Source organism: Haliotis cracherodii, unplaced genomic scaffold (assembly GCF_022045235.1).
Source record: "Haliotis cracherodii isolate W230 unplaced genomic scaffold, xgHalCrac1.p SCAF_5, whole genome shotgun sequence".
Classification (NCBI taxonomy): domain Eukaryota; kingdom Metazoa; phylum Mollusca; class Gastropoda; order Lepetellida; family Haliotidae; genus Haliotis; species Haliotis cracherodii.
Window position 1 is genome coordinate 23,467,802 of NW_027266308.1, and position 14,008 is coordinate 23,481,809.

The following is a 14,008-nucleotide window of genomic DNA, read 5'->3' on the forward strand; positions in this document are numbered from 1 at the left end:
TTCATTTTCACAGATATATGTGTACATCTTTTGCATTGAGTAGACTGCTTTGCACATGACGAAATGTGATATATGTCGGGATATATAGCGTCATATCTCTTTCACTGATATAGTCATACCCATGCAGTGAACACTACATAATGTGATCATCAAATATTAACATTGCCGAAACTGACATTGAAAGGATGCTTATACCCATATAGAATAAGAATTAATGTCTATTTCAAATGACTGAGCTTTCCTTTCCTTCCAGTCAGGGATAGTTAATGGGTACCTTTGTTATTTTCTGCGGCGGTATGATAAAACATATGAGAGGCATCGACATTCGACAGAGGGACAAGGAAATTCAGACATAAATATATCGGATCTTCAGAATTCATTCGGATAAATGAAACTTGATTAAGCATACAATATTGGGTGTTTAAGACCACGGGAAAGAATTTAATTTATTGAAACACAATTAGATCTCAGTGTCAACATCGCCGCGCTCATTACAACAGTGCCAGGAAAACTACCAACAACACCTCGGCAATATTTCGTTAAAAATTTAAACTGTTGTTTTCATAATACTTAAGAACGTATTATGAGACGGAGACAAGGATGTTCACTGCATACGTAATTGTAAACAAATATTCATTGCATACATAATTATTGATAATAGGGTATTAAAGAGCTTACATTATGCGAAATGGTAACGGTTGTGGCCAGACTTAGTTGAATTACCAGGATCTGCGAGCACATGAAACGAAGTAATCCATTTATGAAAACAACTTCAGAAAATGTCAGAAAGCGTATAAATACTTTGCCTTGAATCATATAGGCACCTATACACAGGTGCCCTGTACAATTCTTTTTTAAACAGGGAAATTGTATATTTTCCAAATACCATCTCCATTATGTGGTTAGCTAAGGACTCCGAGCAAACGTTAAATAACAAAATAATGTTTACTTAAGTTGCGCTTCTGAAAATCCGGTTATAGAATTCCATATTTCTAAAACATTCAAATGGCCGTGAGTTTATATTTCCGATAAACAATTTATTTTTTTTGCATAAAAAACAGGATTTCAAACTGAAAACACGATCCGTTCTTAACCATTGTAGATTCTGCCTCTGTTGAAGAAACCTGGAGTATTCCACAGAAATGCATTGAACTGGAGACTCAAGCTATTTAAATTTTTAAAAATATTTAAAAGCACAATACAAGTAAAATCATCCCCATTGTTGACTAGTGGTTGTATTGGTTGTTGGTGTAGTTGTAATATTGGTCGTGGATGTGTGTGTTGTCCGAGATGTCTGGAGAGCGGTGACGGACAGTTCAATACGTACACGAGATGTCCAGAGTCCGGGGTTCGGAGTCTGCAGGTGTCGGATGTCAGACCTACCTTCCTCATCACAGACACACAGACACTGACACCGTGTGTACAGACATACAATACAGACACCCGTCAGGGTGGGGCTCCGAGGGTCGCGGTGACTCCTGGGGAAGAGGGCAAGGAAACTACACGTCTTGCATGGGAATAGATGTAGATCAATATTGTACATGCACTAGCAATAATCATTGCCACTTCAAACAAGTCTACAAATTGTGGTTAAAAGGGTCATATTGATATTTACCCGGACGTTAAATAAATAAGTACACAAGTGTATAAGAAATGCGAGCTTCATGTTTTATCGGTAAAATGTGACCCTGCACAGTTGCCATCATTGATCTGTATAGTCTAACCTATATATCACAGTCCAACTTTTATTAGATTGTTGCCGTTGTTGACAGCTGGAGCATTGTCATGGGCAGACCGATGGCACAGCTTATGCATTGTTCAAAATACATGCATAGTTATTTTTCTTCTATTTCTTCCGTTTCCACGGTTACCGATGTACAGTACTCGGCGTCGTGCATCCGGCAGACTGGCACGGCCAGGTGCTTGGCCAGCTTCCGGCATCACGATGCCATGCCTATTGTCATCCGGACAATATCGAAACAATGTTTCGTTGCATATCTACCCCATTTGAAGATACCCGTGCCGTTAGTTACCCTGATGTACATCTCGAACCCTCAAGCCCCATGTCGTCAGGTTACCGCCTCCCCCTAAGCCCACCCCTTCCCTTCCCCACCCCCTCAGTTACCACGTGTCTGCACATCCCACCCACATACCGCCAGTTAACCTGATGTGCACATCAAAATACCCTGCCGTCAGGTAACGCGTGATTGTAATGAATATGGTAATTATCCGTTCCATAAGTCCACCCTCTTACACATGGTATAATCGTGGGAAACGTATATACACCTACATAAGTATATATTAAATATAGAGTCTATTAAAAAATGACAAGTAACCAGCTTATAGAATCTACAATTTCTACTGGTTCTCAGTATTCGTTTCAAGCTTGAGTCGGTGACTACATCGTTGACGTTTCCGTAGTATAGCGTCTTGCCCCTCAGATATGCGGGTCCCCCCTCTTGTATTGTGTGGGGGTACAAAACCCGAGCACAGGGTTATTGTCACGAGGAGGGTTGAGAGTGGCGGCGCATATCTTCCCCAGACACTCTACACATGGTGTACAACGGACACACGCACGCTAGCGAATTGGGATAAAATATGAAAATTAAGTCATATCGATAACAGATTCATGGCTTGTTATTGTGCCAGTACTTGATAGAATATCATTTGTACTTTGTCCGTAAGGAACACTCTTGAAACTAGTCCTCGTTAACAACACGGAGAAGAACTAAGGACAAATAGTTGCACGAGCAGGGAATCACCATGGCAACCAGAGGTGTGAGATCAAAGCAGGATATACGACGAGGTCATACAGTGACCGTATTTAAAGTCGTAGAATAATCCTCAATTGACAGATTGGATTCAGATTTGGTCCCTCTTCAATACATGGTTTTTAGCCATCAGGATACACCACTCTGTCCACGAAAACATCCCTGTGGTTCGCCGATTAAAGCATAAGTTATGTTGCGCTGTCGATGTACATGAAGCAATAGGGATCAGCATCTAGGCCAGATGTTGTATTCGTGAACACAGATGGGTGTTTCGGCTATTGATATATGATCCTATACAAATATTAACTTGAATAAAGCTCAGTTTACAACCTCAATCACTGGAAACAGTGAAAATGAAAACAAAATATATTTCTTTCATAAAACAACGATTTATTCACTAACTCAAAATTTCTTGAGTCACACTAAATATATTAAAAGTGCTTAATGGTCATCGCTTTGTTGCACCTTCTGGTGCCATAAATAGAGAGAAATGACAAAGAAAACAATTCAAGAGTACAGGTGTAAAGTAATACTACATTGCAGCTCAGGTCACGTGGCGATTATAATTTACAATTGATGGACAGGGCATTTCGTTGTCGCTACATAGTAGAATCGGGCGACGACGTCGCAAGCTCACGTGGTCGTCGAGATAGTGTCGTGATGGCGGGCGGGGTGACGTTGTGACCGTTTAATACTGGTGGAGTGTGCCCGGGCTCGTAGCTTGCCCCTGGGTGGAGCACAACTTTTTTCTCTGAGTATATACAGGCTTCTTACACAACAGCCCTCTCTGGCCGTCTTTGGGGGAGGAGGGCACATCGATGGACGACACCGGCAATAATGTAGTGCGCATATAAATAATGGTGTTCCCACCGGAGCGGGAACTTGCACGTTTCGCTGGGCATAGAGGTTGTAACGAAACACACAGACGGGTAGGATTCCTGACGTCACACGGATGACGTCACTGGTCACAAGACTGTGATTCACAACATCTGTGGTCGATTGTCTGATAGTGGCCATGTAACTGTGGACTTCACGGGAAGCACGATTGTACAACCGCGCTAGGATGCAACTCAACCTAGGTTGTTGCCATGCCAACGTGGCCACCAGACTAGCTTAGTTTCCAGTGACGGTAGTCCCGAAACCTCACTTGGTAAATGTTCACGAAGTGTCTCATTGCACGGCTCATAGGACCTGGAACTTGGGCCACGAGGATGTTGTGTCTTTGTAGTCCAAGCAGTCACCGTGGTTACCTCTTGAGAGCGTTTGTGCGGAGGGTAGTGTACCGTATGAGGCCATTTGGTTCCCGTGTGTGTTGGACATGCTGCCCATACCATTGGTCATCTGATTGGACATGACTGGGAGCTGCATCTGACTCAGGTAGTCCATATTGCCATAGTAGGACGAGTGACCGTAGCCCTGGGGGTTATAGGAATGTGCTTGACCGTTGCTCATGGGATAAGAACGTTGCATGCAACTGTTGTTTGACATCAATTCGTTCATAGGTGGCATGGATGCGGCTGGGTTCCAGATGGAGGTTGCGGCGTTGAGGGAGCTGCCGTTGGGGGGTGTGGTGCTGACGACTGGGGGTTTGTACGTGACTGGGGAGGGAGCCTGGGGTGGGGGTGTCTTCGGCTCCTTCTTGGGGGACTGTGACGTCTGGGGTGGGCTAGGCTGACCCCCCTGCTGTTGTTTGGTCTTCTGTTCCTGGGCCTTCTGTTGCTGCCTGCATTTGGCACGGCGGTTCTTGAACCAAACCTGCAAGATAAGGGAGAAGGTGAGAATTGGGGCAGGTCAAGCAGTCAAACATAACCAGGTTGATACAGGTGCAGTCAAACATCAGATTGATACAGGTGTTGAGAAAAACAATACTTCTCACGATGATTGCATAATTACAAACAAGATGCTCACGCGGCTGATGTTAATCTCTCATCGATAACAAAATACAAAGGTCGACCAAGTCATGGATTAGCGTGTTATCAAAGATAGAAGTAAGCATTTAGAACAAAACAATCATGTTTAACACGATACGTTTTTATCGCCTAAAGATATGCAAGAGTACCCAAGTGTGAGAGAAGTTTGGGGGAGGGGTGGGATGGTGACTGGAGAGGCCACTAGAGCCATGCAGGGGGAACAGGGGTGGTATAGCTGGAGGCAGAGGAATAAAAGGGTCGGGATTTCTAGTATCACTAAAGGAATATATAGTCTTTACAATAAAGTGTATTCGCCGTCCGCTGCCTTCATGGGTGTAAAGGATTAATGGTGTTGTGTACAGGGCAGCAATTAACACACGAGTAAGATGGCCAACTAGCAAGGTCCAGTTGGGGGCTGGTTGGCGTTGAAAGGAAGTCTTACAAAGGGTAGTTTTCAAGAGGGTGGACGGGACGGGTGAGGGGCCCCTCGGGGTCGGACCATTAGGAGGTGTTTACAGGGCCTAATTGACTTGTCCAAAGTAAGTGTACATACCACCCCCCGGGGCACACATACCGGGGCTGGCCCACTGGTCTTGCATCATACCCGTCAGGAGAGACAATGTCCACACCCAACACACTACACGGTCAAACAAAGGCTAACTCCAACAAACTGGTTCTTATACAATTAATTTTTACCCTTCAGCGGAGGGCATCATTGAATTTGTGCCTATCACAACAACCCCCCATTAATACGTCATTGATAATTGTGTTGTTCCTATGTAATCGAAAATATACAAAATATGCCGCCAGGTTTCTGGGTGCACAGTCTATGAAGAGAAAGAGGGGGTTTTCTGTACATCACCGTGGTTTTACAGCCACCAGTATAAGAGATAATAATGTGCGACAGATTAGCGCTAAATGATGTGTAATTGCCGCGTGAGAGAGACTGTGATCCCTGCCTATTACAGTAATGAAGTGTTGATGAGTGATTAGCGATATGGGACCCATAGCGGCAGAGTCCGGGGTGGGGCGGAGGGCGGTGAGAGGGTTCGGTTACCCTGGCTTCTGTACCAGATGGTCTTTACTGCACTACACAGATCCGACACAGACGGTTAAACCAGGAATTAACTTGTAACAGCCCTGTCAGATCCTATCGTTGCCTTGTTTGACTTCATTATGAAGACGTCAATAATATGAAAGAAATATTAAGCACTGGATTGTTTAATGCCTTGTGTATTGGTTATCACACTAACAGATACGGACAGTTAGTAGATTCGGTGTTTACGCGATTAGCGAGTTAAATGCCGGCTTACAGGTTTAATTATCATCAGATATTAGCAGTGTCCATGGTTGATGAAGTTGAGGGACAGTGTTGTGTATGCAGGAGTCGAGTGGGAAGGGTAAGGCATCGGATATATATATCTACCTGGACTCTAGATTCGGGTAGGTTGATCTTAAGGGCGACTTCCTCTCGCATGAAGATATCAGGGTAGCGTGTCTTCTGAAACAAGCCTTCTAGAACGTCCAACTGGGCGCGGGTGAAGGTGGTTCGCTCACGTCTCTGCTTCCTTGGATTACCGCCTTAAGAAAAAGAAAAAAAAACAGTGAACATACTGCAAAGATAAATCTCATACCAGGTCTGAACGTTTCATGAAGAATACCCCTTTAATCTTTCATTTCCCCTGATTGGAAATGTCAAACCCACGTAACGCCCTTTCTGTGATGCTCGTTACTTTCTGACACCTTACACAATGTATTGTGGGGCCTCCGTGAAGATGGCCCGGGTCCATAGAATCTATGCACGTCTACCTGCTCAATGATCTACATATTCCCCTGATGGTGATTAAATCATTCAACACCACCTTTTATTGTGTCATAAATCCTTGAAATTGCCATTTCGATTTCTATAGAAATCTGTTGGTTTTTAGGTTGTCCGCAACACATCTTAAAAAGCCGGAATCTTTGATGGAAATAAATGAGGCATGGAGTGAATGAGTGTAAAATTGCTTCCATTAAATCGAAATTTATCTGTTTGCTTTGCCAGTTGAATGCCGAGAGAGAAGCGGACAAGGGACAGTCGCGCTCGTGACTCGCAACTCAGATACATCCGGGCTTTTACGGTCGCATGCAATAATAGTTTTAATTACAGATACACAACAGGGCTAAATTGACAATTTCAGTATTTTGTTAATACTGGTCCGGAGACAGTGATATGGGGTGGGGGGGGGGGGGGGCGCGCTCCCCGTCCCCATCAAAGGCCCCCTTCAATCTGCCCAGTACACAATAGCACCCATCAACGCTGCCACTAGCTTCGCTTGCCCCCAGAGTACCGTCCACCCACCCTCAGCGAGTCTATCTCATAAAAATGCAATTTTCTTTTCAGTTAGGCTAGGCAGTTTTAAATGGAAGTCGTGACTGTCTGAATACCCGTGCTGGGGGCTGTGGGATCCCATGCAGGGCCCATGGACAACAACGTACTATTGACGCGAGTTTATTTTTCCTGCAAAACGTGTGAATTGGGAGAGCCCTACCCGTCTTTGAACGCCAGATGGGAACAGAGTAGTTAGTGGGTCTGTAATCCCCGGTACAGAAATAGAAATTTGGGAACAAGTAGTGTTTAGACCGGGAGAATTGAGGGAGAGAATAGGTTTACATGGGATTATGAAAACTGTCAACAGACCTGTGAAGAGGCCCTCGGAGTATGGACGCCATTACCCCGGATTACAACTCTCGTCAACAAAGTCCCGCAAATAAAATATGTCGTACTGTATTAATACTGGGTCAGTAAATCCAACGAGGAGTCGATATCAGGATTAACTCAATGCATGTCAATCAAACCTTAAGCCGATCTTTGACATTTATTTGTACATATTTCAACGAATTGTTGGAATAAACAGGTGTATGTAATCACATTAGACTAAAACCATGTTCTGTGATATAAAGTTTTAGGATATAAATACCGCGGCTCTCTTATAATAATGAGAAGGTTGAAGTCGATGTGAGGTCACAGATAGCATTGAGACAGTTTCCAACACGACTGTCCTTCATTCTCTGCCCTTTCAGGCGAAAGTCGACAATACGGCTTTACCTGCCGCCCAAACACAGGTATAAAAGGTATGAATGTCCCCCAGTAATAGACACCCTACACCCTACCGGGCCTTCTTTCAACCTATGTCTCAAACACTCTAACCCGCCACCGCTAGAATTGCTATATAATTACTTCTTTGACACCCAACCATACAACTAGCCTCGCCTCGCTTTAGAGTCCTAACGCCGCTTTTCTCACAGATCGTCTAATACATAGACGCGAACACTACATTTTTCAACTAGTAAATAGAGTTAACATTTGGATCATTTCTTCGAAATCATTCGTATAATTTGCAGAAAAATATATTTATTTATTATGAAAGGATATGGGATATAATCGGTAATAAATTTATATACTTTTGAATAATTTGAATTAGGATTGAAAAGCGAGGTGGGCTTTATGGGTGGTGGAAGTGAAAGAGATGGAGAAAAATTGTTTTCTTACCTTGGTAGCCCATTGCTGGATGGAGGAGGTCCACGTTAGGGGAAGTCAAGCTGATGCCGTTGACGGAGTAGGGGTTGCCGGCCTTGGACATGTGAGAGGATGACACGGGTGGGTAGGCCATGGAGGCCATCCTCAGGTCGTCCGTGGGCAGAGAATCCAGTGTGGGGATGAGACCACGGGACTCGGTGGTGGGGGTGAGGTAGCGATCGGACCACACTGCAAGAGAGACCGGACAGTCAGCGGCGATGGTCGGGGTGCAGGTTGAGGGGTATAAGTCTGTGGGAGGGAGAGGAGGCACCGTGAGAAAAATCACCAGGGTGAGGACAGAGTCCAAGAGAGAAAAAAATAAATGAATTGTTTGAAGTACGGGTAAACGCAGGCAGTTCGGGTATGGCTGTAAATGGATGTTAGCTCCGTGTTAAATGAGGGATTACATGCGTCGCCAGGTAGGGAGCCGATCTAATGAAGCCTAACTCGACAGTAATGAAGTGTAGCGGATTATCAACTGCCGTCTTAGCCGTGCCACCCAATGAAAACCCGCCTGCCAAACAGCTACATTTGGATACATTGTCTTACACATATCCCCCCCTACCCCGAGGCCGGGGAAAACACCCACCCAATGCCACCTGCACGGGGGAGGTCTATTGCAACATGCCCTAGTTACCAGCATACCTCCATTGCAACGTATTCAGGCTAATTTGCAACAATTCTATTTTTGACATGTAATTAAAAGTTAAAGAAATAAAATAAAGGAATGTTACTGATTGTGATAATGTCATAAGAATTAGCAGTATTAAAATTATGGGATTTTTATCAAGACAACAATTGAGCAACGCGACACTGCCATAACAACAATTTACACATTGCTGCACTGTGTCAATACGGTTCCATAACTCACACGATAACATGAGATAAGCAAGACGATGCAGAAACATCAGAGATAGATCCGATGTTTGTTTACATCGTTATCAGATACGCGGAAGAAGCACAAATAGTCCCACGAACGTGAACAGTATTGAGATTGTGAGACTTGTCTTGTTCCGCTACTCTGTCAGATGGGCCGGTAATTTACATCTCGCCTCGAGCTCTGAACACAACGTGCCACGTGCGGGCGTCCAATCACTGCCTCAACACTCTACAATTATCACATCTTCCATTATTTCCCCTAAATTATCATCAACGTTATCATCGTCTTGACTTTACACATCATGTGAAGCTCGTGCAGCACGTGCAGTCGGTCTGACACCGCGTCCGACCCGACCCACATATGCCCTGCCTTGTTAAGCGTTACATCGCGAAAGTCAATGTTGACAACACATATCAAGACTTATGAAAGAAAGTAAATTGTTGGATACTCATATGGATTTGGGAGAGCGGGTAGAAACTTTAGATCCCACCTGTGAACGTAACGGTGGTACCGGTGAAGGGAGGAGAGGGGGTGGATAGTAACATGGGTATGTCGGGTAAAATCAATTCAGTATCTACGCTATTCGTGCAGGTATTCGCTTGGTATTGACCAAGGCGACGTATTGGAGGGAAAAGACGTACCTGAGGGCAAGACAAAAACCTCGGTCCCCACCGTAACGCTGCCCTCGACATATGTGGACAAGAAGATCGAAGTTTCCAGCCAACTTAATCTATGTGCCTATACAACGTCTCCCGAGCCCCACCGACTCACAATAAATACTATGCAAATACGTAACGATTTATACGGAATATCAAACTGAGATCACATGTTGTTTCAAAATGCGCTGACATTCTCGACCGGGGCAAACCAGTATTGTCCTTCACAAGTCACTTCTTTTCAAAATTTGTACAAGTCAATTTAATTGTGGTTTGAACCCAGACCCAATTTCACAGATTGGAATTAAGCAGCATATGGCAATGTGGAGGGCGGGATGGGGTCGTGGTGTGCACGTGCATTTCCCGACCCCTACCAGCCTCTCTCTCTCCCTCTTCCCTCCAAAACAACGCCGGGTAATATTAGGGTATTTGAGTCGAGAGGGTCTAGGGGTGGGGAGTGTGGTCCCCTGGGGTGAGGAAAGTCTTATCATTAAAACAACTGACTGAAGACGACCCTGTCGAGTGCTTGTCCCCATGGCCTACACGTGTTGACAAAGCTGTCACCAGATGAGACATATAGCAACTTTTACACATAATTGGATTTTATCGAATATCTGACAGGCTACCGTAAACTCCATATCAAACTTGATCACAACTGAAAGAAAAATTCTTATCCACAACCAGGGGCTGCCTAAACATAAGGTGGTTAGCACAATCAGTTATAGTAAATATAGTTAATAAGCACCTCTTTGTGTAATAAACTGCCTGACTCGAACGAATTTTTCTGGCCTAATTTGTAGACTTGAAGTCTCAGCTGTGTATACTCGATTACCCGTGATCCAATAAGCTATTCATAGGGCTGTGTAATAATGTGTATACACACCATCGCAAGCCTGACAATAACAGGCCGGCTTCCCCCACAAGCCACGCGATGAGAGGGTCAGCGGTCACCCGTGGGACACTGGCTATTTCTTATATCACGGGTAGAACTCCCCTCATTCGTCCATCACTCTGATGACCCTACTCTCGGGCGAGCATGCGGAAAATTAGCACTAAATAGCGAGCAGCGGGGACAGCGGTTTTTCAATTATTAATACGGTTTAACGTAGCCTTGACGATGGATAGCAGCGGGGCGTAACATGACGTTCTTGGTGTCGACGATGTCGCTAGGAAGCTGTTAGACAATGCATGCTCACGGGGCTGTCTTTTGTTCGCCGTTAACGATGCAGCGAGTGCAATCTAGCTGATGAAATATATATAGTCCGATGTTACCGAGCTAAAAGAACTTCCGTCTAATTTGCTATTTCAAAGCTTGCTGTTTGCTTTAAGACGAAAAATACATCGGCAGAGAGCTATCTGTGTCCAGAAATGGTTACTTTCTGTTGAGATATTAATCTAACAAATGTATTTATAAAAAGCCCAGCTACACGTGAGACCCGCGCGTGCTATACCGATGTTCGGATCCGCTTCAATTTCATTTAGTGTAGCTTTGTTGTGAGGCTGGTGATTACTCCGGAGATGCCCTAGCTTCAATCACTGCATCCCAGTTCAATGTTGATGTATTAATCTGGTAAATGCTAGGACGAGCGGGGAGCTCCTTTGTTGCCCTACCCGAAGTTACCTGACGAGCATTGATTGCTACCAGACAAACTGCCACGGTAATTAGTCCCAGATCCAACAACCCCCAACACTACAGCGAGTCATTTCTCGTCGCTATTACAACTTAATCTAACCTCGCTTTACAAATTACTCCGTCTCTCAGTGCACATATGTGCGCCATAATTATCGGCAAATCACTCGAAACGGCTTCTAAAGAGCAGCGGGTGATTTGAGCGTAAATTGATGAATTATTGAGGTAAACAATGACATATTTAATCAGAAAGTCACGGCGATATGCATGGACGAGACGTCCCTATCGGCGTTAAACATTACATGCATTGAAGGTTTAGCTCTTCTAATACTCGTGTGTTTGTCTTTAATTGTTCATCCTAAATACACCATAATAAAACTACAGTTTCAGGTATGGGTGTGTGGAGAGGGTAGGATAGTAGATGGGTAAGTGTTACAATATACATACTCTTCATTTGGGCAGTACTTGAGGCCGGGTCGGCTGCAGGATAAGATTGGAAAGGAGCTGAAAAAGGGGGAGATAATTCCGTCAAAACATACATATACAAAACTTGGGAGTAAGTTTTGAAAACATGACATGGTAAAAAATGATATTTTCACGATTAAAACATTTTTAACACTTCTTTCGGTTATTTTATAAATAAACGAGAATAAATCCAGACGGTTCGTTAATTCATAATAATTTCAACCCTGTTTCAGTCCCGTGATTTAGATTGTAAGGTAATTATTTCAGAATATAATTGGATAATTTAGTTTACACATTATTGTAAAATTATTTTCTAAACTAAACGTTTTCACCATAATGTGTAAATGGATATGCCTGGCTATCTGACAATTCCTCTAACATTAAAAGGAGATTGTGCTATTTTTTAAGGTGAACGTGATGTGGATGTCTCGTCGACTATTTGGACTTCCCCGTGGAAGCCGGACCCACAAGGAAGAGGCACAGCCCGAATATTTGCTTTCATCTTAATTCGTCACCAATGTAATTAGGTCGACATTATGGCATCGTTATAATTCTCAGTGGTATTTACAACGAGTCAGTTCAGAAATAAACTACAAACAGTTGTTGATTCACTAAGAAAATTGGGTTACAAACATTAAAGATCTTTTCTAAATTATTGAAAATATTATTGAAATTAGAATCATTATTAAGTGACGTTTACATAAGAAAATATATTTTTAATTTTAACTATTAGTTCGACGCACAATAAAAATAGTATAAAACTGCAGTGTACACATCGAATCTTTGTTGTCCGTGTCAAGTATTCCTAGTCTCATAGAACGGCCATTTATGTACACTGTTTGTGGACAAACTGCAATAGCTTGGGTAAACATTTGACCATTTGGACAAACTTGTTACAACAAAACATTATTCTTAGACAAAATGAAATAGCAAATAAACAAAAACAGGTTTGAACTTACATATTCATGTATGTTTTTTTTTTTTAATATTTTGATATTGACGCATTTTACGGGAAGACGCACATTCCTTTGAGGTGGAAAAATTCAAAAATAGTATATGCCAACAAAAACATGCTCAGTATCGCGTGTTGCAAATTAACAACTTTATATTTTAACTTGTTTTTAACGAAACTGTGAATGACGATTTGTCTTTCACAGTTTGCTGTGCTGAGATTTCTGAAAAACAATTTCACTTAACAGGACATCACAGTAAATACAAATAATTAATACTTGTAAAAACATATACACCATTATTTTTCAAAAACCGATGAAGACATATCGAGCCCATTTTGATGCTATTTTTGAGAGGAAATATTTTGAATACAGATAGCGTGATAATATTTATTATTACGTTTGTACCATGTGCTGAAATTTCTGCCAGTTCTCACGCCCCTAAATTAAATAAACGTGGGTACAAGTAAAACTTGCCTGTATGTTGGTGTATATATCGGGTACCGAGAAGTGTGCAAAGGTATTCCTTGTGAACCACGTTCAGATAGGCACAGCAAACTACCCGTTACTTGGCGTTAGCGAGTCGGGGGGAATATGCGGGGGTACTGGGCGGTGTGGGATGGGACATTCCTATATAGGGGGACTTCTCCCGGCGATGAGTTGTTATCATTATTGGCCCACCGAAGAAACAATACCTGTGTTCCCAAACTCGCTTACCTGACTCAGTACAATAGCCTTAATTACGGCCCCTTTGTCTCAATAGAGCAATGTTTATACTCTGATTTGGAGCAATTTTCAAAACACAGTTGTCACTAATTAAACATTATTTCAGTTGTGAGCAAGGGTAAAATGCCAGTTTAAGTTAAAATTATTACAGATGAAATTGAAGGACAAATCATATTAATTTTACTGTGGGAAAACATTTTAAATCATTCAGAAAAGCACACGAACTGATATTTTACATTGCTAATATCCGTAACCATAATTTGTTATTATATTGACTGTTTATATCGATAATGTATGGGAGCTGTGTCATGGCGACCCAGGGTGGCGATAGGAACCGTTCGGGTGGGGCAGCGTTTCTAGTCCTATCCCTATGGGTAGGGGTTGTGGGGGTCGGGTAGGACAGCCCGGGGGTCGAATCTGGGACATGAGATCCGGGACAGGTACCCGAGAAACAGAACATA

The 14,008-nt window shown here is 43.1% G+C and overlaps 1 protein-coding gene across 3 annotated transcripts in view; it reads right to left on the reverse strand.

Moving 5' to 3' along the window:
• Positions 1 to 3,226: 3,226 nt before the first annotated feature.
• The window catches only part of LOC139442976 (homeobox protein OTX2-like), a 30,465-nt gene continuing 19,683 nt past the window's right edge, over positions 3,227 to 14,008 (reverse strand). For 2 of the 3 annotated variants that reach the window (XM_071223903.1, XM_071223901.1), the window contains exons 3-6: positions 11,854 to 11,910; positions 8,214 to 8,489; positions 6,108 to 6,262; positions 3,227 to 4,526 (exon numbers count right to left, since the gene is read on the reverse strand). In XM_071223903.1, coding sequence (XP_071080004.1) covers positions 3,954 to 4,526; positions 6,108 to 6,262; positions 8,214 to 8,489; positions 11,854 to 11,860 — 1,011 coding nt within the window. In that variant the 5' untranslated portion in view covers positions 11,861 to 11,910 and the 3' untranslated portion in view covers positions 3,227 to 3,953. The remainder of the gene's footprint in view (positions 4,527 to 6,107; positions 6,263 to 8,213; positions 8,490 to 11,853; positions 11,911 to 14,008) is intronic. The other variant, XM_071223902.1, reaches the window with a different exon arrangement.